General features: G+C 33.9%; 1 protein-coding gene across 13 annotated transcripts in view; it reads right to left on the bottom strand.

Moving 5' to 3' along the window:
* The window catches only part of DZIP3 (DAZ interacting zinc finger protein 3), an 85,362-nt gene that overhangs the window by 22,245 nt on the left and 38,272 nt on the right, over positions 1 to 24,845 (bottom strand). For 9 of the 13 annotated variants that reach the window (XM_038582734.1, XM_038582740.1, XM_038582735.1 and 6 more), the window contains 11 exons: positions 23,457 to 23,549; positions 22,632 to 22,684; positions 16,743 to 16,819; positions 14,483 to 15,100; positions 12,678 to 12,710; positions 11,599 to 11,768; positions 10,801 to 10,845; positions 6,908 to 6,933; positions 4,473 to 4,638; positions 3,047 to 3,136; positions 2,745 to 2,872 (listed from right to left, as the gene is read on the bottom strand). In XM_038582734.1, the coding sequence (XP_038438662.1) occupies positions 2,745 to 2,872; positions 3,047 to 3,136; positions 4,473 to 4,638; positions 6,908 to 6,933; positions 10,801 to 10,845; positions 11,599 to 11,768; positions 12,678 to 12,710; positions 14,483 to 15,100; positions 16,743 to 16,819; positions 22,632 to 22,684; positions 23,457 to 23,549 (1,499 nt within the window). The remainder of the gene's footprint in view (positions 1 to 2,744; positions 2,873 to 3,046; positions 3,137 to 4,472; positions 4,639 to 6,907; positions 6,934 to 10,800; positions 10,846 to 11,598; positions 11,769 to 12,677; positions 12,711 to 14,482; positions 15,101 to 16,742; positions 16,820 to 22,631; positions 22,685 to 23,456; positions 23,550 to 24,845) is intronic. The other 4 variants (XM_038582743.1, XM_038582744.1, XM_038582742.1 and 1 more) reach the window with 4 other exon arrangements.

The following is a 24,845-nucleotide window of genomic DNA, read 5'->3' as shown; positions in this document are numbered from 1 at the left end:
TTTAAAAATCTTTTCCCCAGTCTATCCTCCTCTCTGCTGTTCAGATGAGGTAATGGTAATGTCTTTTACTGTTGAGGAATGATATGGTAGTGAATTTTCCTTTTTGCCTCTCATATATAGACAGGGTACTGCAGAAATTAGCAACCAATAGTAGGGTCTGTCCTCAAGTTCACCTGATCAATCCTCTGCCATCTTGAATATTATTATATCCAGCAAGATTTTCAGTTACTGTATTATTTAGTTTTATAATTTCCATACTTTATTATGAATTTTTGCAAGGATTTTATAGCTTCTCATTTATTTAAAGAGAATTCAATTTTCATGTTGAAGCATTATTAGGACAGTTGTTTTCTCAAATCTGAATCATAATGTTGTCATTTGTTGTCTTTTCTTTCATGTTGTAATTGTCCTCGTTCTTTGTATACCTAGGTATTTTGGTTATTATGAGACTTTGGATTCTATTTTAATTATTTTAGCAAGAAGACCTCCTGTTGCTGTGTAGTGTGAGGGCTGAGTGGGTGTATATGTTTAGCATCTCACTCAGCCCTGCTAATAACATCCCACCAAAATCAGACATGGACCCTCTGCCTCAATGCAGATGAGTGATGTGGAAGTTCATTCTGCTTTTTAGCTCTGAGTAGGGTAAAAAAAATCAGCTTCCTGCTGGGCCCTACTAACTGCTTTTGCCTGGTAAGGAATGGAAGACCAGCTGGATACTCAGGACTGCCAATACTGCCCCAGCAAGGAAATCTGGTTTCTGCTATCTGCCAATGTCAGAACACACTACCTGCTTCCAAGGGGTGGTATGGGACCATTGGTGCTTGAGTAGAGTAAGGGGATAAGCCAAAAAGTTTTTAGGGTTTTGTATCTTCCTTTTCCTGATCCTTTGGCGAGAGGAAACAAGCTTTTCTACAAGTCCCCCACCCTGCCTATTGGCTGTTCCAGGTTGGTAATTTCTGCAACCCTGTCCATATGAGAGGCAAAAAGGAAAATTCACTACCATATCATTCCTCAAATACCAAAGTCTCTAGACCGAGTCTAGTCTGCTTTCTTCTACCTTTTAGAGTCTTCTTAGACTTGCTTGTCGTGTTAAATCTAGGGTGTTTTGGTTGTAAATAGGAGGACTTGCAAGGAGTAGAACTACTACTTCTTGGTAGAACTAGAAGTCCCTCTGTTTCAAGTAAATTTAAACAAATTAATCTATATTCTCCATTAGCTCACCATGTCTGACATGTCTTGGTATCTTCTACATGTGCCTTACCTAATTCTTCTCACACAGTGGGCCCTTGATAAATGGTGAATGTTCAACACTGAATGTTCCTTGTATGAAGATATATGCACCCCCTAAAATGGTTTCTTTATAATCTCAAGCATACAAGGGTGTCTGGATTAGCTATCAGAATTGAGGAAGGATATCCTCAGATGGTAAAGGAGAGAAGCAGCAGCTCATCTGCATGGATGGTATTACTTTTCTGATCATTATATAACATATGTCTGGATTGGTCATTGCCTTTCAAGCTAAAAGACAAAGTTTTGAACCCTGAAGTGTGGGTTCTTTTCATTTTTTTCTCTTTTTTTTAAGATTTTATTTATTTATTCATGAGAGAGAGAGGAGAGAGGCGGAGACACATGCAGAGGCAGAAGCAGGCTCCACGCAAAGAGCTGATGTGGGACTTGATCCTGAGGCCCTGGGATCACGCCCTGAGCCAAAGGCAGACGCTCAACCACTGAGCCACCCAGGCATCCCTGAAGTGTGGGTTAAGTGATAATAGCCAGCTTAGATTTGCCAAAGCTATCTTAGGTCCTAACCTCCTTGAACTTGAAGGATCTCTGTGACTCTAGAAGGGATAAGCCAAAGTGTTTTTAACTGAGATTATGTTACCAGCGCTATGGCATCCGCTCCCCAGGAATTCCTTCAAGATGCATATCATATGTGAGAGATAATTTAAGACCTAAATCTCTGCCAAATATTTCTCCAATTTCATAATTAATACTGTGGACTCCAAGTTCTAAGATAGTCCTCAGAACTTGTCTATTCTCTCTACTAGCAGTCTAAGAACTAACGGATTTCAAATTAGACTTCATGAACAACTGCTATCCTGTAATATTACCATTTATTAAAATGTATCATAAATAATGTTATTATTTCAACCGATACTGACTGGAGACTGTAATTAGTACAAAAAGAATATAACAAGGCCATTCATTTTTCCCTATGAGTCAGAATTTTTAGTCTGAGGTATTTAATAATTAAGATTGTTATGGGAAATGAGACTGTTGGGAGGGAGGAGTCTTTAGAAATTTGATTCATTTTTAATCTCTTGGTCTTGGAACACAAAAACTCTGAGACCAATCCAAAAAAGCATTCAAGTGATTTCACGGGTGGCTTTGAGGAATGTATCCATTATATGCTATGAAGAAAAACAAATCATTGGTCATATTTTTATAAATTATAATCATGACCTGAAAGTTAATTATCTTTCTCCTGTAATTCTATTATAATCACACTTGTTCAGCCAATACATGTAAAGCTTGATATATAGAGTGAGCAGTTGCTTATTTCTCAATCCAGCTGGCAAGGCAAAAATATAGTTGGCTTTTAAGCAAGTACAGGCCTGTAGTTCAGCAGTTCCTAATGTGTAGTCACAATGCCACCTCGTGGCTACGCAGGGATTATCTTTTAAAGATAGCGTTCATTATGGAGCAAATCCAGAATTTCCTGTTATCAACAGATTTGCACTTACTTGGAAACCTTATTGATTCCAAAAGCCACTTGTTGGTTCAGAGATGCAATGATTTTGTCTTTCTTCTTAATCTGCATTTGGTTTTCTTGCCACCGAAAAGTCACTGTTTTCAATTGTCTTTTGAAATCCTGATCAATGAAAAATAGTACTTCACAGTTAATTCTGTTCAAGTCACCATAGTCTTGAAAGAAAAAATGGGTTCTTCAAAAAAAGAAACTACTATTAGTAGTTTAAATTGTAGTATTAAATTGAACATTTCAATACCCCTGACTTGCTTCAGATAGAATGGCAAAAGTACTTACTTCACACTGATAGTGTAATTTATAAAGCTGTCGTTGCCGAGCAAGCTTTTCCTTCTCAGTTTCTCCATATTCTGCTTTGCTGGTTGAGCCCTAATGAGCGAATGGAATATGCATGCCTTATTTTCCTCTAAAAAAATCCCACTACTTCTTTAAAGGGGATTTAAAGTTGTCATCTAACTCCTACTCATGCAAACATCACTTCTCTGATTGGTGCAGATAAACCCACCTCTCCCCAATTACAGCATTCACTAAACAATCCCACGGTTACTGGTCTTCTGCTGCTATTACTGGAGAACATTACCTGCATGCCTACCATATTTTTAAGCCTTTTTCAGTATTGCTTTCATTGTTGTTAAAAGCATTATGAGGTAGGCACTTATTATTCCCACTTTAGAGATAATAAAACTGAGTTAAGTAACTTACCCAAGGTTTACACAGAAAGTGGAGAAGCCTGAATTCTAACTCAGGCAGTGGTAAGTGTCCAAACAATTATTACTCAGTACCACCTTAGTTTAATATTCAACTGCTCCACTGGATCATAAATACTATGATCACAAAGACCATGTTTTAGCATAGCTCTTGACAAAAAGTGCTAAACGTTTTTCGAATAAATGAGGGTGTAAACATTTTCCAAACCAAAGGCCTCATATTTAAACTTCAGACATTCAAAGCTAAGACTGCCATTTCGGTTAAAATATACATATTCTATTACAATTAGAAAGGGAAAAGATGACCATTATCAGCCAGGGAATCATTTTTACTAACTGTACCCTTAGACAATCAATATTCCTACATACTGTGGAACAGGATATCATTAAATTACATTAGTATAGAATTCTACATTTAAATCAAGTGATTTTAACAGAAAAGTCATATGCTTTATCTGACTTAGTGTTCTGCTGAGCACTTAAATCATATTCCCCTGTACCTTCACATATAGGTACATCATTCCCAGCAGTGACTGCTAGTAAGAAAGGAAACAAAGGAAAAAAAAAAAAAAACTGTTGTACATTGTTAATATTTTTGTAGACATTTCATGCTTACAACCAGTTTTTTAAAAAAAATGAAGTAGCTTTGTTTTAGTAAACTATTTTTCTCAAAATTGTCAATGAAATGAAGACAAGTTTTTTCCCCCTTGTGATATCTGAAAACCTTTCGCAAGGAATGCATCTGTAATCAACATTGCCCAAGAGTTAAAGCCAGGAAATGGTTTGAGGGTTAACGTGAAAAGTTTTGGCTCCTAAGGTTCTTTTCCTCCTCCATTTATCCCTGTCCCTCCCCCGTTCTGTTTTTACTTGTTCCTCACAAACACAGAAACACAGTACAGACACTAGGCTAACATGCTATTCAGAGTCATGGAGAAAACAAAGGTTAACAACTGTTTCTGGAAGGAAGGCTGGGCTGTATTCTCTCTGATCAGGCTTACCTGCTCTATCATGTCCAGAATATGCAATTCATCCAGGCTATAGAACTTGTCTTCAGTTGCAGAATCCTCTTGGATATCACTTGCATCATCTTTCATAAATCCACTGACTGGGTATAGATTGGCTTGCTCTTTCTTCAACTGCTCTTCCTTTTCTATCATATTTGGGCTACAGTGGTGACATAATCAATGTAATCTTTTATAATGGTTGAGTGTTTTTCATCTAAGCCACTGCTTCCTAAATTAATATTTTATTGATCTCATGAAGTATTCTGCATCAGAAGGGTTCATGGCCAAAGAAAGTTTAGACAGTGCTCATATTGTGTATTTCTCATTACAATTCATAATGAATTTATTTAGCATTTGAGCTATTACTCAATTAAGATATGTACTCTGTTCATTCTAGTGTTACCAAGAATTATGAGATCATGGGAGTTCATTAAAATCAGTTACTTTTAGAGAAACAATACTTTGGGAAATATTGAGAACCATTTCCAGTTATGCTATATTATTTTATCATTATAGCATTCTCAATAAGTAGGTTGACTTTATCAATTTAATTGCTTTAGGTCCAGTGTACATTTAGATAGAGGGCTACATACAGCAACATAGAGTAGATTTAAATATGGAGGTTTCTTTGGTAACAGGACTTAAAGAAACTGCAGTGCTATTACATGGATTTCAGTAACTAGAAACTACTAAAAAAAAAAAGGAATGAAAATACTACAAATACAATGACAGCTAATTTTATACCTATATCTAAAATTTAGATGTATGTTACTATCCTTTCAAGTTGTCCTACTATTTATAGCTATAAATTTCCTTCTTAATCTCATTAAATGGTAACAAGAAATAGTACTTTTACTTGTAACATGATATAAATGACTTGATTAGTGAATAGAAAGAAAATAGATAATTTTAGGATGATTACTTCTTTTAGGCACTTGAGACCTAGAAAACAATGGCCTCTAATGCTTGTAGAGTAACTTGTAAAACAATATAAAATAGTCTTAGGTATCACTGAGGTATTCTAGAATGACTCACATTTTGAGAAACGTTTGGAAAGTTCAATGAAATCAATTGCTTGTGTAGGCCACTGGATTCCAAACCCAATTAATTTTCCAAATTATCTGAAGAGCTTTTCTAAAACTATTATTTTTGCAGGTCCCCTGAGAACTGCAAATATATAGATCAATTTGTAATTTTGAAAACATCCAGATAATTCCTAAATTTTAAAATTTTAACAATAGCAGTGTGACAATACAGGAAAACGTTCGTATCAGTAAGAAATGAAAACTATAGCATGTAGAGGTAAAATAAAATTTGGCATTAAAAACACTTGAACAAAATGTTGAGGGAAGAATGAAGCAAATGTGGAAAAACAGTGTAATTATTGAATTGGGATGACAGGTACATATACTAGTGTAAATGTATATTCTTTTCTTTTGTGCATATTTGAAAATTCTCATATGAGAAAAAAGCTCCCTGGGTAATTTGATGATCATCCAGATTTGGGTCTATATTTTAGGTAACATAAGCAAAATGATTGATAGCACTGTTTCACTCTTCAGTAAGTTATTTTTAAGGCATCTAGACATGGCTTGAAAAGAGCAAAAAACAAAAAAACTATTGCTCTAGTATTGTTTTGCTCAACTTGCTGCCAGAGAACATGAAAACTCAGATGATGAACCATTTACTTACCATATAGATCACACCATTATCAATAAGAACATATCAACTACAAGTGATGACTTTATGGTTAAAATATGTTCTTGCTACCATTTTAAAGATATCTTAATAATTTATGTCTTCACAGTGAATTCTCTAAAGTTATGGACTTTCAATTAACAAACTTTTTGGTGGGTATAATGAATCTCTTCATTACTGTCTCCCCTACTTCCACCCTCTACTGCACTGTCCTCAATCATATGGTTGTACAATCCAGTGATCTTCAGACATTAATACGTTTCCAGTAAAGGTTCAAAATTCATGGTTAACAACCGGGGATTAAAAACAGCAACAATAACAACAAGCTGTGGATTAAACAAACCAACTCAAAACAAACTCTTTTGTAAAAGGTCATTAGGACAAACAATGATCTGTTCTCTAAGGTTAAATCGTACTTAAATTTAGATTTGGCTAACCACAACCCAGATGACATTTTAAAAGATTTTATGCTGGAACCAAATTAGTCTTTGAATAAAAAAGCAATTAGTATTGGGTGATTCTTGAGTGCCTTATATAAAAATGGTGAGAGATTCTATTCTCCCAAAGTAAATGATAATTTAACTTTTTGTCATTCTATTAAAAAGTGTCAAGTTATTACAAGGAACTGTACTTTCTTCTTTTAGAACACCTTCCAAGGTAAGGCTGTGTCATACTGGCAAAGCACACTTTGAAAATAGTAATAAAAATTTAAAAATTAAATAAATACTTACACTTGTTCTTCTTTTGATTCCTTATTCTGAAAAACAGCATCAAGAATTAGTAATCTATATCAACTATGTCAGTACAGCATAGTGATGTGACTGTATTTAGATCAGTGTTTCTCAAACTCCTTTTTACCACAAGCAAAATAAACACATTTTACATCATGATGTAAATGCACTTATATATAAATCTTTATACATAATATAAAACTGAAATTTAAGTTCCACTACATAAACTTTACCCATATTATATGTGTTACAGACTGCACTTCTGTGCCCTTCCTAAATTCATATGCTGAAACCTTAAACCTCAGTGTGATGGTAACTGGAGGTAGGGGCACTGGAAAGTAATTGTTTAGATGATGCCATGAAGTCCTCATGATGGAATTAGCAGCCTTATAGGACGAGACCAGAGTTAGATCTCTTGCTCTGTGTGTTCTCTCTCTCTCCCCACACCATGTAATGATACAGCAAAATTTAGCCATCTGATAAGAGGGCCCTCAGCAGACACCAAATCTCCTGACACCTTGATCTTGGACTTCCCAGCCTCTAGAACTGTGAAAAATAAATGTTTGTTGCTTAAAACACTCAGTCCACGGCAGTTTGTTATATCTCTGCCTGAAGAGACTATGTGATGAATTCTGAAGCTTTTTTTATTCCTATTAATTCTATTCATTTTATAAAATGGTAGTTGTGACCCACTAAATTAATTTTGCAACCTACCACTGAGTCATGAAACAAAAATTATCAAGATATTGGAAATAAATATTGGGGCCGAGTTTGCACCTACTGGTAATCTTTGGCCAGGGAATGTGTAATTCTCCTTCATGGAATACTATACTAACTACAAGGGTTCTTGAAAATCTACACATAAGGTAAAAGCAGACGGATATATTAAGAAATCTTACAGAAAAAGAAGTGTTAGGGAGATCACAATTAGAAAGAAATGTTAAAAATAAAACCCTAAATTTTAAATTCATCAAAGTAAAATTATAAAGGCAACATACTACATAAAGATAATAGCAATAACACTCAACATATGCTAATTAAGAGGATTAATTACTCTTATACATTACCCTTCTGTTAAGAGTATTATTTACTCTTTACTTTTACACGAATTAGAGTATTAACTTCTACTACCACCTTTTATTTATAAGAAACTTCAGGGTCTTCTTCCCCATAGATTCCAAGATGTACTTACAAATTTGTTTTGCCTCACTGTCTGTACACTAAGAGAATTTTTGCATCTCAGTGTCTGATCAGTGTCCAGTACCAATTTGATTCTACAATTTAGAATTATCAACTCCTACCTTGATTCCAGTGTACCTGAATAACTGAATGGAAAGACATTTGGTTGTTCAGAATGAACATCTAGTATAGTTGAATAGTTTCTGAAACTTTCTAGCTCTTCCCATGACAACTTTTGGTCAACACGTGCATCAGCCTGTTTTACATGCATCTCAGTAACTTCCCGTCTGTAGAGAGCACATCCAATTTGAAGGGCTAGATTTATTTCCTGCCATGTTTCTTTCTTTTCCAAAGGCTTCATCACAAAGCCTTCTATTCTTCTGCCATCTGCTTTACCTCCCCCTTTTCTATTCTTAACCCTTAATTCCCCGGGGGGGGGGGGGGGGGAGTGGGAAGGAGGATCTAATTAACTCCTAAAAGAGTTATTTATAATTTAGAAGCTAAATACTAAATTCCTAACTGAAGAAAGTGTTAACTACAAAGTCTCTCTACATACTAGTTACAAGTTATCTGTACTGACCCCTCTATTTGCTACACAATTTTTACATTTTTTTTATCATATTCTTCCAGAGTCTCTGAGAGATCTTCTTAGGATTTCAACTAATTTAGGCAGAGATATTGCAAAATAAGAGAAGACAGAACTTCACTTATAGGGACTTTGTTGTTATTCTGTATAACACAAGCTAATTTCTGTATGCTAGAATTTTTCATGAAGGAAAGTCCTGATTAGAAAATGTGATTGTGATTAGCTTTTTATAACTGGTTGTTTACACTATAACTAGACAATACTTTGTACCTACAATAACAAATGTATATTATATTAGTAGGACCACTATATATAGAAGTCATATGCAAAAATTTCAGCATTTTTAGGTTCTATCCTTTAGAATTTAGATTAAAAAATGTAAGATCTCTCTTCTAATGTCCAAATCTCGTTTTGATATAATTATCTTCAGAGTATCTCAACTTCTAATAAAATAAATTAGAAAAAAACTTAGGTTATAAATAAGAAAAAACTTCTTGACATTTAATAAGACATTTTCAATATTACTACCATGTGAAATTTTGAGCTGTGTTTACATTTATTTCCAGTTGCGTTTATTCCTGTTTAATTACAACTTGTCATAAAAGTGGGACTTTCTAATTAAAATTGAGAATTTGGGTAACCATATTTTAATTTTTTGGAAGAGACAAACTATATACCTTTGGAAACAAGATTTGTGGCCTGACAGCTGTGGATTTACTTGGCCAGTTTTATGTAGTATTAGACCTGGGATTTACTAAAATTACTAAAATATTTTGCAAAAATTAAAAATTATCAGTGAAACTAATGGACCAGGTTGTGTTTTATCATACAAGAATTGCCTAAAAGTAAGTCATCTTATTCATGTCTTTTAAAAACATGATTTTCAAAATAACTTTTGAATGAAATGATAAATTTTAATAAATGATGGTTATGATAAATATGAAAATGGTATTGATATTTCATTGATCATAGTATAAATAACCTTTATTTTGTTCTTCACCTAAGTGTTTGGTAACTTTCCCTTGTGTTTTCATTTATGATTAAAATTTGTGTATACTTTCAAAAGATGAAATAAAATGGATTTACCAGATTGTAGTTGGGCAAAGAGTCTCACTGAATTTGTAATATAATCTACAGAGTACATCTAGATTTTAAGTATATGCTTCAGGCCAGAAAATAACACCTTTTTTCCTCCCCACCATAAGGTTTGCAAAGCCTAGTGGTTAGCTATATGCTTGATTAAAAAAAACTCAAGTCCAAATCCATAGGAATCTACAAACATCAAGAGTGAACCAAAATGTAAATGAACTTTGGTGGACTATGTTATGTCAATGTAGTTAATCAATTACAACAAATGTACCACTCTGCTGGGGGATACTGATAATGGGAGAAGCTATTCATGTGTGGAGGCCAAAGATATATGGAAAACCTCTGCACCTTCCCCTCAATTTTGCTCTGAACAAAAACAAAATTGCTCCAGAAATATAGTCTTAGTTAAAAAAAAATTAAGTAAAAAAAAAAATTAAGTCAAAACAAGACTCAACTTTCCTTTGTAATTTTCTAAGCAATTAAAAGACTTTTTGCTAAAGCTGCTACTGACAGTAATAATAAGTTGTTTATTTTGTAACAGGCAAAACAAAGAAAAGGCATGAATGAAGCTTCTTGAATTTCTAACATTTTTGTACATTACTGCATTGTTGGCAGAGTCTTAGACACAAAGGAGAAAATCAAGATTTCTTGAGGTTTTGAAAAATGCTTCTGAATAGATCACTAGAAATATGATGGGAAGCTGTTTTTAAAACACTGAGTAGGCATTTTTTAAATGAAAGTAGTATGCAGAAATCAGTGAAATTTCCAAATAACTATTTCAGTTTCTTGTTTGTCTATTTAAATGTATAATTATGATTTAGGTAAGTAAAGTAAGACACACTGTGAGTTTGAATCATTCAGGATCTAACATACATAGACTTCTCTATAACCACATATTCAATGAACCTATTGACATTTTAAGTCATTTATGCTCTAGTCTACTTGAACTAATTTTAAGTTCTAACGGTGAATCCATGTATTAAATCTAAGTGCTCATAATTAGACATCCCTCTATTATAATGTTAATACAGTCACTTACCTTTTTATTCTTAGTCTTTTTCTTTTTCTTTGGTTTACTCTTAACCTGACAAGAAATAAATTAACATACAATTCAAACTGCACAAGAAGTTTTTTGCAAAATAAATTTCCTCTAACCACTGAAATCTTCTATCTTCTAATATTAAACATCACATTTGCTTCTTCCTAGATTCCATAGAAAATTTTCATTTTCACTTTGATTTTAACCTGTCTTCCACTCTTGAGAAATCTTTGATCTATAAAGGAATAACCTGTAATATCAATGAATAGGCTACAGAAAAAAGTTTAGATCCCCATTTGCCCATGTGCATGCATGAGCAACAAAGGAGGGACTTCTAAAAAGAATCAACATATTCAAGTTCATAAAATGAAAAATTAAGCCTGGGAGTAATTTAGTGGCCATATAATGACCGTTATATAAACCATTAAATAAAGATCCATCCTGTAAAATTTTAATTCTACCCATGTGCAAACAGCATTGAAATATCCCTGTTTTCTTCTCTCTTCTTCTATTCCCCATTATGCTTTCTTCTACTTTCTATTAACTTCCCACTTTCCAACCACTCAGGATGAAAAAATATGTTCAGAAATCTAGCATAGTGCCTGGCACATACCAAGTGTTCAGTAAATGCTGGAAAAATAAAAGGCTAAGGCAGGAAAGACTTTGGAAGAAGTACTGGGGAAAGCTCTGTGTAAACACTATGACAATAAGATTATATGGGATGCTGTAAGTAGAGCACATGCAACAAACTAAAGGCCCTGATTAAATTCTAATTTAAATATTAATGAGAGCTTATACTTCCTGGAGATCTTTAATAGATTCTGTTGAAGATTCACTAGGTATTGATGCTCCATCTTTACTCATTTCTGCTAACTGTATTTCAGGGTTTGATTTCACATTTATATTGTATTCCATGAGGGGTGGACTTAGTTCTTCTTCCTCATTCTGTAACTCTTCTAGTTCAATACCTAAGCGTTAAAAACAAAACACTCAAAATCGAGATACATACAGTTTTAGCCTCTTATCACTACTATAAACAACCCCCCCCCCCCTCCGACCCTTTGCCCCATAAAAACATCATCCCAGGAAATGAAACAGAAGACATCTTATTCTGTTCCCTCACTAGATGAAAATGAAATGCCCATTTATCAATGACCAAACAGGTACAGATACTACCCTAGAACCAATCAGTACAAACCCAAATGCTAAGATACTTTACTGTTATCTTAAATAGACTCTAAATATTAGATATTCTAGAACTTAAGGCAACTCTAAATACTAAGTTTTTGAGGATTCTGACATTGCCCTATTAATACTGTAACTAGTATAATTTTAGAATAATGAACATTTTTTTCTCACTTAAATATTTTTATTGCTCAAGTATAATTTTACTCCAAAAAAAAACCAATAGTGTTTTCTTATGTATAATTTTACTTGCACAATATGAATTACATTTAAAAAACCCACAAGAACACAAAAATATAAATCAAAGTAATTACCACCTGGCAAAAAAGAGTATATAGTTTAACTGGAGAAGTTAACCAGATAAAAGCTACATAAGCTAAAGAGTGGCATATACAGGTAGAGGAAGCAGGTAGACACTTCTGCCTGATGAAATATCCAGTGTATTAAAAAGTCAACAAACTAAACTATGCTTGGGTAAATCCTGGAGCATGTACACTAAGACCAAAGCAGAGTACAAAGGCTCATACTACATTCAGCTAACCAAGAGTAATTTGACCACATGATTTTCCAAGTTTATAACAAATATTTATAGTTTATTACAGTTACACTGATCACGTAAAATGCCTGTAAGTATCCCCTAGCCGTCCCAAGTTGAAAGGTCACCTAGGTATTTTGTTTTTAAACATACTTACGTTGACTGCCAGTTATTGATTGTAGAGCAATTCCTATGACACATAAAGAAAAAACCTTAAGCTGTATAATTGCAAAGGCAACCAAAAAATACCTGACTGGGACTAAGAAAAGGAAGAAGATTTTTATGTTGCATCAATTAATTTTATAACTAACTATAAAATCAACCAGCTTCACTCATGATCCAGTTTAAACAAGGCATAATCTTTAGATTATAACATAAAGGTTATAAACTCATGTTTAGGGAAGAAAAAAAATTTTGAAAGCTCCTAATAGATAAAGCACATTCTTATAATTTAAAAAGTCTAAGGTCATGAAATAGTAATAGTGAGTTATGAAGCAAGCCTCCATTGAAAGTTGGAGCATTTTTAGCAATATGAATTATCCTGATCAGCCTCCCTTTCTCTTGTTCATAAATATTTATTAAACTACAATACATCAGGCTGTATGAGGTTCTAGATATTGAATGGTGAAGAAATAAGACAACCTTTACAGTGATTTAGTGGGAACAGTGGATACTAACCAAACAAATGAAAACAGCTACTGTAGTAACTACTAGGAAAGCCTCTATTAAAGGGACTTGAACCTTTTTGGTCTACCCAAGAACTGTTTGAAATGCTTTGTATTTATTTAGTGCTCAAAAACCTCCCAAATATTACCTTTATTCTCATTTGTTATTAAAAATCTTAAATTTAAAAAAAGAGTCTCTTAGGTCAAAGATTCTTGCATGACTTTCTTATATCATCAGTCAGCATTCTCTTCTTTTATGCTCAAAGAAAGCTCTCAAAGGTTTAGCAGAAAAACACAATGGTATCCCAGAACCTCAGTAAAAGGACTATTACTGGGCAGTAGCAAATCTCCGAAGAAAATCTGTATCAGTTCAACAATTACCAGAAATTTGGTAAGTTCAACAGCTACATACCATCAGTGTGGTCATCAGTTGCTCACTAGGTAGCACAACTAATAACTGGGACCAGGAAAAATCACCCAGAATAGCTCAGTAAGGGGTTCAGTGATGCTGACATGCCTTGAACTCCACTCCCCATGAGGACAACTGAGAAGCTATCCAGGAATGCAGGAGAGAAGGTCTGAAGTCTTTCCCATATCAAGAAACAATGTCTGAGAATGGCTACTGCTGACCTTGTACTTGCCTAAACATTATTTGATTTTTTAAAATACCCATGGGTGCGGCCAATGGATAGCTGCCAAACTTTTAAACTAAATGTCATGGTTCTACTGGAAAGGAGAAAACATATACTCATGGTATCTAAAAGGGTATCCTTGAAATACACAGTACCTGTATTCCATGCTTTTCCTTAATTTTATAGTAGTGATAAAACTCCTTTAACTTAAAAATCTTCAATTCCTTTCTGAAAACAGAAACTTCTCAACATGACAAGAGAAATCCTCTTGAATATATTCTCCGTTAACTTTCCCCCACTTTGAGCTCAATAAGGCAAAACTTTTTAGTTCTCTGCATTACAATTATTTTTATGTTTCTATAGCTTTGTTCTTGTTTCCTTCTGAAATATCCTTCTCCCATCTTCTTCACTGGGCTAACTTTTACATGTCATTTAAGAATTCCTTAGATATTATACTCTCCAAAAAGCTTTTTTGGAATCTCTTAGAGTAGGATTTCCCATGGCATCCTGGAATAACTCTAGCACTATGATTTTTATTAGTTTCTTGATGAGTCTATCCTCCCAAGAATGTGAGCTCACTGAATCTCCTGCTCTTAGCACTGTGTGTGGCACATGACAGACACTCAGTGAAGGTTTACCAGCTGAAGTAAGTAATTATTTTGTACCTTGTTGATAGCAGGATAACATCCTCTGGATGATTTCTGGTACTGGAATGCCTAGGTAGATGGAGAGTTGATGGTAATCAAGGGAGATATTCTCAATGGGATTCTCCTTCACTTTCTCAATATCCTCTTGCTTCATCCCAAGGCGCAGAAGAATATCTGAAACTTTTTTCCAAATTGAATTGAATTGTGACTCAGTGAGACCATTCATCAAAATCTCACTAAGGAGGATATCCCTGTATTTGCACAGCCTCAGGATGTCTGCAGACTTAGAGAGATCAGAAGATGATGGTTCCATATTCCAGCCTTTTTTGGGTGCAGGGAATACATTCAAATGTTTTATGAGAGCTAAGAGGAGGTACAAGTCAAATTGTTTGGACTGTGGTAGCTCCTTGTTTGGGGGATAAAGCAGATGCCATGCTCCACCCAAAGGGTGATTGGTCCAAAGATGGTTGTAGTAGGGTTCCAGCACATTCTTGTGTATAAGAAGCTCTTTTTTCAAAAGAGGGGGTGGCATAGCCTCATCAAATATTTGCCGGACAATGTCAGTACCAGAAATGATAATTATATGAAGCAGATGATAGAAATAATTATAATCAAGTTTGAAGATAGGCATTTCATCTGAAAATGAATTTTGAGAAGTCAAAACATTCCACATTAATGCTCTTTCTCTATGTGGTCTCTTGTATTACATCCTAAGCTCCTGTAGGAAAGGGACTATTCCAAGAGAATGAAGTATGATATAATGCTTTGCCACAGCCAGTGCTCAATAAGCATGCTGTTGTCTACCTGTCAAAAAAAATCCCAACAAAAACTAGATATTCCCAAGCAGAAGTAATCACAAAGACTAATCACCACAGAAGCCTTTCAACCATCCAGGGTTTTGTTCAAGTAAATGAGCTTTGGCAACCAAATGGCACTAAAGTATTGGGCCTTTGAAAATTCCGAAGACTGCCAAGAATGGTAACTGCCAGTGTTTAATTATATTTTGTTTAAGTAACTATATTTTATCTTAATCAGCACTGTCCAGTAGAACTTTCTGTGATAAAAATGTTTTAGATTTGGTGTGCTAGCCACTGAATACCAGAAATGCTGCTTTTCTAACAAAGGAACTGAATTTGAATATCTCATTTGTATTATTTTAAATAGCTGCATATAGCAAATGGCTACCATATTAGACAATACAGAATTATATCAAAAACATAAAGTGACCTAATGCCTTAATATTCAAAGTGTAGTTCACGGGCCAGCACTGGCATCCCTATGGGAGAACCTCTTAGAAATGCAGAATCTTAGCATCCCTCTTGTCCCATGCAACCCAGAGGTACTAAATTGGCATCTATGTTTTAACAAAATCACCAGGTGACTTAAACATATATTAAAGTTTGAGACACACTGACCTGATGACCTTATCCTCTCAAAAAATAATTAAGTTTATTATTAAGATATTTCACCAATGAAATGGCATAAAGCATGAGAATGAACTACTTGGTATTTTTCTGGTTTTAACAGCGCCTCTAAAGGAGGAGAGTAGACTGAGGTGATTTAGAAATATGAACTTGATATATGATGGTATATTTTTTGTATGACTATCCAAACATGTATTATCATAAGAGGCAGCTTTATTATTTTATCCTTCATGATTCTAAGTTTCAAGAAATTTTTAAAACTAATATTCTTGTTTGATATGCTTGATGTATACTGTGGAGGCAAGCAAGGTAAATGACCCAAGGAGCTTTCTCTTGGTCACCAATAATGAAGCTGGCTGGGATCAAGGACATTCATTTCCCCCAGCAGAAGCACTGCAACCAAACCATTCTTCCACGGGACTAGGAACCTTTAAAGTGTCTAAGTGCTAAGTAGCTGGCATTTCTTAGCATACTTCTAAACAGCTGGCACCTAAGTTTAGACTACTTGGCCTTGAGCCCAAAATTTTCATGCCTTCTATTTAGCTCTATTAACAGGGAATGCAACAGGAGAGGAGATGTTGGTAGGGAGTCCAATCTCATTGTGTAGTCACAGCAATACACACCAGACTTAGCAAACTTCTCTACAGAATGCCAAGGTAATGTAAGACTGAAATACCTGCTGATTTCTGTCCATGAATTCTAGCCTACACTAAGTGATGCTTATTTGGTGTAAACCCCAAGCCCACTGAATGACAAACATAAACACATGGTTGTTAATGGCATGATAATGTATAGAGCAAGTCTAAACTTTTAATACTCTTTTCAAGAGGAGACATAGAAGAATAAAACAGTACCTTTTGTACTAAATTTTAAACTGATCTTCGGTCTTATATCAGTATCAGTGATTTTTAGAGACATCAACTTTTTATAACTGCAAGTAAAAAAAAATTAAGTTACAGTTAATACCAAAGTCAGTCAAGCTTTCTGGCATCAGCATGGCTAAGTAAATGAGCATTTTCTTCTCCTCCTCCTGGAAAAACTTAAAGGAGAAAAGGGAATGAACAAACAAAACCTATCAATAATGACAACTACTGTCATTTTCATTGGAATTATGAGACAAACAGAACTTCTAGGTTTCACACCAAAAAAAACCAAAAACCAAAAACAAATCACACAACTAGCTTATCTGTAAAAAGGCTGTGTGGCAGCAGAAACGCTAAAAAAAAACCTCAGCAAATCTATAACTCCTCCCAGGTCTCCCTCCAGCATAAGGTCTTCTTACCAATCACTATACCAAGAAAATTCAACTCATTCAATGACTAGTGTTGAAAGGAAAGAGAAAAGAAGAAAAGAAGAAAAGAAAGAAAGAAAGAAAGAAAGAAAGAAAGAAAGAAAGAAAGAAAGAAAGAAAGAAAGAAAGAAAGAAAGAAAGAAGAAAGAAAGAAAGAAAGAAAGAAAGAAAGAGGGAGGGAGGGAGGGAGGGAGGGAGGGAGGGAGGGAGGGAGGGAGGGAGGGAGGGAGGGAGGGGCAGCAACAAAGAAACCAGCATGAGAGCAATACAAATAACTAGAAAAATGAGGTTAAAAGTAACAAAATTTATTTAATAGACATAACACCAAGTAAAAGTTTCCAAAAACATGAAAAACTTGAGACTTAGCACTGAGATGAACTCTCCTACAGAAAACAAAACAAAACAAAAATGGGACAATGGGACCACAGAACGTTTGTTTAATGAGGAGAGAGATTTTGGTGGTGTGTCAACTGTTTAATATCCAGCACCATGACACTGCCAATCATTCACTACACAGGAAACATCTAAAACTCTAACAGTATGAAGTACTGGTGAAGATACTGAATACAAGGAATTTTGGTCGTGGGAGTGTAAATTGATGAGGATGTGGGGAAAATGAGTAAGGAAGTCAAAGGATACAAACTGGGGATCCAATTCCAGTGTACAGTACAGTGACTATAGTTAACAATACTTGAAAGTTGCTAAGAAAATAGATCCTTTTTTTTTTTTTTTAGACTTTATTGTTTTATCCTAGGGAGAGAGTGTGTGCCTTTGAGCAGGGGAAGGAACAGAGAGAGAGAAAGAGAAAATCTCCAGCAGACTCCATGCTCAGCACAGAGCCCAATGTAGGCCTTATTCTCACAACCAAGATCACCACCTCAGCTGAAACTAAGAACCTGACACTCAACTAACTGGAGTCACCCAGGCACCCTAGAAAGTAGATTTTAAAAGTTCTCATCACACACACACATGCACACACAACATGAGTGAAAAATGTTAACACATCCATCATCTCACACAGTTAACTAACCTTACTGTGGTAATCATTTCACAATATATATCAAATCATCACTTTGTACAACTTAAACTTACATAATGTTCTATGTCAGTTACATCTTTAAAAAGCTAGGAAATGGGCACCTGGGTGGCTCAGTCAGTTAAACATCCGACTCTTGATTTTAGCTCAGGTCATTACCTCAGAGTTCTGAAATCAAGTCCTGTGTTGGGCTCTGCACTCAGCAAGAAGCCTGCTTGAGATTCTCTCCCTCAGCCTCTCCTTCCCACTTGTGCAGATGGACACTCCTTCTCAAATACGTAAGTCTTAAAAACTTTTTTAAGATATAGGAAAAAAACCAGCAGCAATATGGAAAAAAATAAATAGATCATGACCAACTGTTATTTATCCTGGGAAAGCAAGGTTGATTTAGCATTTCAAAATAAATTATTATAATTCAGTATATTAACAGCTTGAAGAATAAGAAGAAAACCATATGATAACCTCTATGCATGCAGAGAAGCATTAATTCAATACCCATTCATGATAAAATTTTCAGAAAACTAGGAAAACAAAAGAATTTCTCCTACCTAAAAAAGGTCAACTATAATCTATAGCTAACAACAAACTAATTGGAGAAAAAGTGAAGTCTTGTCCCTAAGAAAAGACAATGATGTCTACTCTTACCGCTTGCATTTAATATTGTACCAGAGGACCTAGCCAGTGCAGGTATGAAGGAAAGTAAACACAAACTATACAAATGGAAAAAAGAAATAAAGTTGTCTTTAGCCACAGATGATATATGATTATCCGTAGAAAACCTCACAGAATATACAAAGTGATGTTAGAATCATTAAATACCAAGTTACAGGATACATGTTCAGTATATATAAATCAGTTCTATATAACAAATAACTGGAAATGAAAATTTTAAAAATATCATTTGCAACAACATAAAAAAACAAATAGGGACAGTCTGACAAAATATTCACAAGACTGTACAGAGAAAATTACACAATGTTCCTGTGAGACATCAAAGAAGATATAATTAAGTGAAATTATAGCTCATGTTCGTGGATGGGAAGCCTCAATATTGTTAAGATGCAAATCATTCCCAATTTGATCTACAGATTCAACATAATCCCAATCAAAATCCCAGCAAAAAGTTTGGAAAATTTTATAAGGTGTTTCTTAGATTCATTACAAAACAGCAAAGGATCTAGAACAGAAAAAAATGATTTTGAGAAATAAGAAAAAAGTTGAACTCACACAACCTAACTTCTTGAGACAGTACAAAGCGATAGTAATGAGACAGTGTGGTATTGGCAAATGGACAGATAAGTGAATGGAAGATAAACGTGAGCTCAGAAAGACCATATACAGAGTCTATAGATTATATATATGTATACAGATGTGACAGACTGAACCTTGACCCTTATGTAACACTGTATGCAGAAATTAACTAGAAATGGATTATAAATCTAAATTTAAAACCGAAAACTTTCAAAACAGAAAAAACATGGAGAAAAATCTTTGTGATTTGGGAGTAGAAAAAAAATGCTCTTAAAACATAAAAAGCATTAAGCATGAAAGATATATAAGACTTCACTGACATGAATAATTTCTGCTTTTTGAAAGATACGTTTTAGAAAATAAAAAGACATGCCATGGCCTGGGATAAAATATTTTTAAAATTCGTATTAGATAAAGAATTGTACCTGGAATACATAAAGAAATCTTTTTTTTAAAAAAAAGATTTTATTTATTTATTCATGAGACACAGGGAGAGAAAGAGAGGCAGAGACACAACACAGGCAGAGGGAGAAGCCAGCTCCATGCAGGGAGCCTCACATGGGACTCGATCCCTGGTCTCCAGGATCAGGCCCTGGGCTGAAGGCGGCACTAAACCACTGAAGCTGCCCTACACAAAGAAATCTTATAACTCAAAATAAGCAAACAATTCAGGGAAAAAAATGGGCAACATATTAGAATAGATAATTCATCAAAGAAGATATATGAGTGGCAAATAAACACATGAAAAGATATTCAACTTCATTAATCATTAGGCAAATACAAATTAAAATCACAATAATATACCATTAACACCTGCAGAGAAACTAGAACTCTCCCATACTGCCACCAAGAATAATAAAATGTTCAACTTTTTTCTTATTTCTCAAAACCATTTTTTCTGTTGTAGATCCTTTGCTGTTTTATAATGAATCTAAGAAACACCTTATAAAATTTTCCAAACTTATTGCTGGGATTTTGATTGGGATTATGTTGAATCTGTAGATCAAATTGGGAATGATTTGCATCTTAATAGTAACCATATAGGTAAGGTTTTCAAGCTATAGTTTATATACAGTAAAATGAACTCTTTGGAATGAACATTTAAATGAGTTTCTTTGTATACAGTTGGATAACCATTACCATGATCAAGAAACAGAGTATTTTTCTTCCCAAAAAGTTTCCCCCAAATCTCTTTTGTAGTAGTTCCCCTCTCCCAAACTCTAAACCCGAGTAACCATTCAAATGATTTCTATTCTTATAATACTGCTTTTTATTGACTGTCCTTTAGTAGGAAAGCCTTTTACATCTGAATTTTTTCACTTAACATAATTTTTTGAGATTTATTCACGTTATTGCATGTATCAGTAGTTTATTTTTGTTTATTGCTGAGTAGTTTTCCATTGTATAGATGTACCACAATTTTTTTATTCATTCAAAGTTTATATTTGAGTTGTTTCTGGTTTGGGCTATTAAGAATAAAGCCACTATAAATATTCACATATATACTCTTTGTATAAACATGCTTTCATCTCACTTCTGAAAATTCCTAGGAGTACTGAGTCAGATTGTATATGTTTAATGCTAAAGAAACTGCCAAATGGTTTTCAAAGTAGTAGCTACTGTAGATCTATTTTCTCTTCTTTATGATTTTCTTAATAACACTTTTTCTCTAGCTTACTTTATTGTAACAATACAGTATATAGTGCATACACAAAATATGTGTTAATTGCCTGTTTATGTTATCAGTAGGGCTTCCAGTCAACAACAGGCTGTTAGTAGCCTGTTAAGTTTGGAGGAGTCAAAAATTACATGCAAATTTTTGGCTGTAGGGGGCAGGGAGGGTCAGTACCCCAACCCCTGACCCCCATGTTGTTCTAGGGTCAACAGATTTTTTTGATAGGAGAAGGAAAGGGAACACATGATACAAACACCTAATCTAAGTAAGGCTTTCCAAAAATTTAACCAGGCAAAGCCAAAAGAGTAGCGTTTTCTAAGGAAGGCCTAGAGATAAAACAGATGGCACATCTAAGAATTAAATGAAGCTTGGTATAGTTGGTGCAAATATAATAAGAAAAGAATGACAAAGAGATGACACTCTTAAAAGTGCGGGCAGGGACAAAAAGTATCTGAAGAGCCAACCTAAGAAGTCTGAACTAAACTAAGAATAATGAGGAACCTCTGAAAGATTTTTAAAGAGAGAAGTGATATAGCCCAATTTTCATTTTTGAGAAGTGTTCTTGATGACTATGTAACAACAGAAGTAAAGAAAAGTAACATAGGGACAAAAAGAGTTTAGGAGCTGTTTCAGAATCCCAAGTAAGAAATAATGACTTCATTTAATTAAGTGTGAATGTAGGGGCAGAAGTAAGGAGGCATTTACAATATTTTTAAGAAGTTGAATTGACTGGACTTAAAAAAAGTTACACAGCAATGTTGGGAAGAAAGATTTCAAGTCCATTTGTGGGCATGATGAACTATAGATCTTTTGGGAAAATAAAAGTGGAGCTATTTAGTATGCCAGTAGATAGATCTAGATTTTAGGAGTGGAACCTATGATAAAGACTTTACTTCAGTTTCATTTACTTCAGTCTTAGATATCAATGTTATATTCCTGGCAGACTAAAAAATGGTAGACATTTACACTTTCAACGGAAGAGAATCAATGAATTAGGAGAACATTTTATATTGAAATTTCTCATTTCAATAGCAAATAATGCTCTCTACCTCTAGGAGTTCTCAGCTTATACTGCATTTTCCTCTGCAGTACAATTTTCTCATGCAAGAGAAATAATACAATTTTAATTGTCAGACAAGCTGGGAGGCCTGGATGAATTTTGAAAGCTAGGAGACAGTTTTTATTTCACCAAAACCTCATTTAAAAAACTTTAAGAAAAATGTGTTTCATTTTCAGGAAAGGATTATTTTCATACTTCAGGAAAGAGTATCCACATAATTTACTCTTATTTACTTTAGAATTTAAATGTCTACAAGGCAGGCAGAGAAGGGGAGATAAATGTCAATCAAATAAAATCTTTTCATATAACTAATACTACCTTTAAACTTAATGGAGCTCCAACAAGTGAACAGAAACAGAAAAAAGCAGCAAGTGAAAAATATATACACGCTCAGGGAAAAGAATAAAAGAATATTTTATTTCAAGCTTACCTTGCTCCTAAATTTTCAATGGTTATATATTCATCCTTTCTCACAACTTCAAACTGCAAGTGATGGAAAAAAAAATAGCTCTAAAGTAGTTCAATTTTTAAAATTCTTTAATGTTACTACTTAGCCTTAATATTTGAAAAAGGGCAATGAGAATGAAGCTATAAAGACTTTAAAAACAAGTAAAACAGAAAAGGTAAGCCATATATGCAATCCTTATCAAACAAACTAGAGTTGATCTTAGAAAGCAGTTCTCCTTTTATAATAGTATAGTACTTAAATGCTGAATCTGAAACGCAAAAATATACATATGTAAAGAAGGAAATAATACATATTTCTAATTTTGGTCTATTTATTTATAAACTGAAAATTCAATTAAGATATTTCATTAACTAAAAAAAACTAAGTGGACAGCACTGAAGTATGAAACAGCACAGTATGTGATGTTCTACAGATATATTCATGGGAAGATGGCTCACAGATTAAAAAGAAATTCAGAAAATCTAAGATTATTTTTAACCTTAGAGGGCACAGAATTAGATTATCACTCTTGGTTTATGATAGACTTTCCTCATTGCTACAGCCATTGCTTGCTTTTCTCTCCCCTCTCCCTCTGTGTATATTTTTATTTTTAAAAACTTTTTTATTTTTAATGACCACATATAAATAGTACTTTGGAGAAATCAAAGCAATAGAAAGGTCAGAGAGCTTAGTCATCAAAGAGAAAAACATGACTAAAATACTATTACTATGATTCTCAAATCTGTTTGAAGTAAAAAATACCATTCCAGTGAAGGAAAGCAAGAAAAATAAGAAAACGATACTCACCAAAATTTTAACAATTCCAGGTACATCACATTGTAACATCCTTACCATGTCACCTGTACATCCTTCTTTCAAACATTTTTTCCCACTAAAGGTCTAAAGTTATCAATAGAAAAAACTAATTACTAACAGAAAAAAATATAAACAATAAAAATAGAAAAAATCCCTAATGTGCAAATCTGATTAAAGTTAAAAGCAAATGATGCTAGATGGTAAAACAAAAGATGTGAATAAACATTTGAGAGTTAGCTGTTTAAAGATAGTCCATTTCATGTATCAATGGATATCCTATTTAAAATGCATCATCACACTTTTCTCTCCCATCATTTCTACTTCAAAGTCTCCAAGTAGCAAAAAACAGCCTAATATGTATTTACTGCCTCTAGGGAAAACAATTTCAAGCAAAATGTACTGATTAAGCAAGTGTAAAAAGGAATACTGAATTTCTATCAGATATATGAGGATTCTGGGGGAAAAGAATAAAAAATGTTGAGCCCTTTCTCTGGCTCTGAGCTTGCTATTTCCCCTGGTTAAGTTACTTAGTTTTCTTGTACTTCTTTCTCTGAGGTTGAGTTATAATGATTGCCCTAATAATCAAAAAAAGTGAAAAGTAGTCACATGTTGCTTAAAAAAATAATAATAACACTCCATACAATTTTTAGTGTACAATGCAAGTTCATGCTTTATCTATTAATCCTCATAACAATCTTAAGAAGTGGATATTACTTTATCCTCACTTTATGGTTTAGAAAACTGAGTCTGAGTGGTTAAATTACCAGCCTAATGTTAAAAAAAAAAAAAAAAAAAAAAGTAAGTGGCTCAATCTGGACTTGAATTCAGATCACCCAACTCTTTATACAATGCCCTTTCTACTATGCCACAAGTGCTTTATAATGGTTTTCTCTTATCTGCACAATATAAACATTCTAGAACCAAACAGTATAAATTCAACTTATGGCCATTAGTTCACTAAAGAGTAATCCAAATAGAATTGGGCTTTGGATTTCTACTTTCGTAAGAATTTAGTTATGTAACTTTACATAAATATAAATACTTATAAATGATTGAAGACCATAAAATTCATTATTGTTCTTTATCCCTTAAGATAGAAAATCCTTAAAATTGTATGTGTCCATTTTTTTTGTTTAGTAATTATATTCTTTGATTCTATGTCCTTTATGTGAATATATACAAAAATATTTTTAAGAGCATAAACTTCTAAAAGGAAGGGAACAAACTGATAGAAATCACTAACCAAAGCAACTAGCAAAATACCCCCTGCAAAGATGTGTTTAATAAATGGTGATGATGAACAAAGAATAATGAGGAGGAAAGCATCAGAGACAATAGGGAAAGAAAAATAAAGGAAGAAAAAAAAAAAGAGAGAAGGTT

This window comes from Canis lupus, chromosome 33 (assembly GCF_011100685.1).
Source record: "Canis lupus familiaris isolate Mischka breed German Shepherd chromosome 33, alternate assembly UU_Cfam_GSD_1.0, whole genome shotgun sequence".
NCBI lineage: Eukaryota > Metazoa > Chordata > Mammalia > Carnivora > Canidae > Canis > Canis lupus.
The sequence above is the reverse complement of the archived record's forward strand: the minus strand, read 5'-3'. Positions and strand labels throughout refer to the sequence as shown.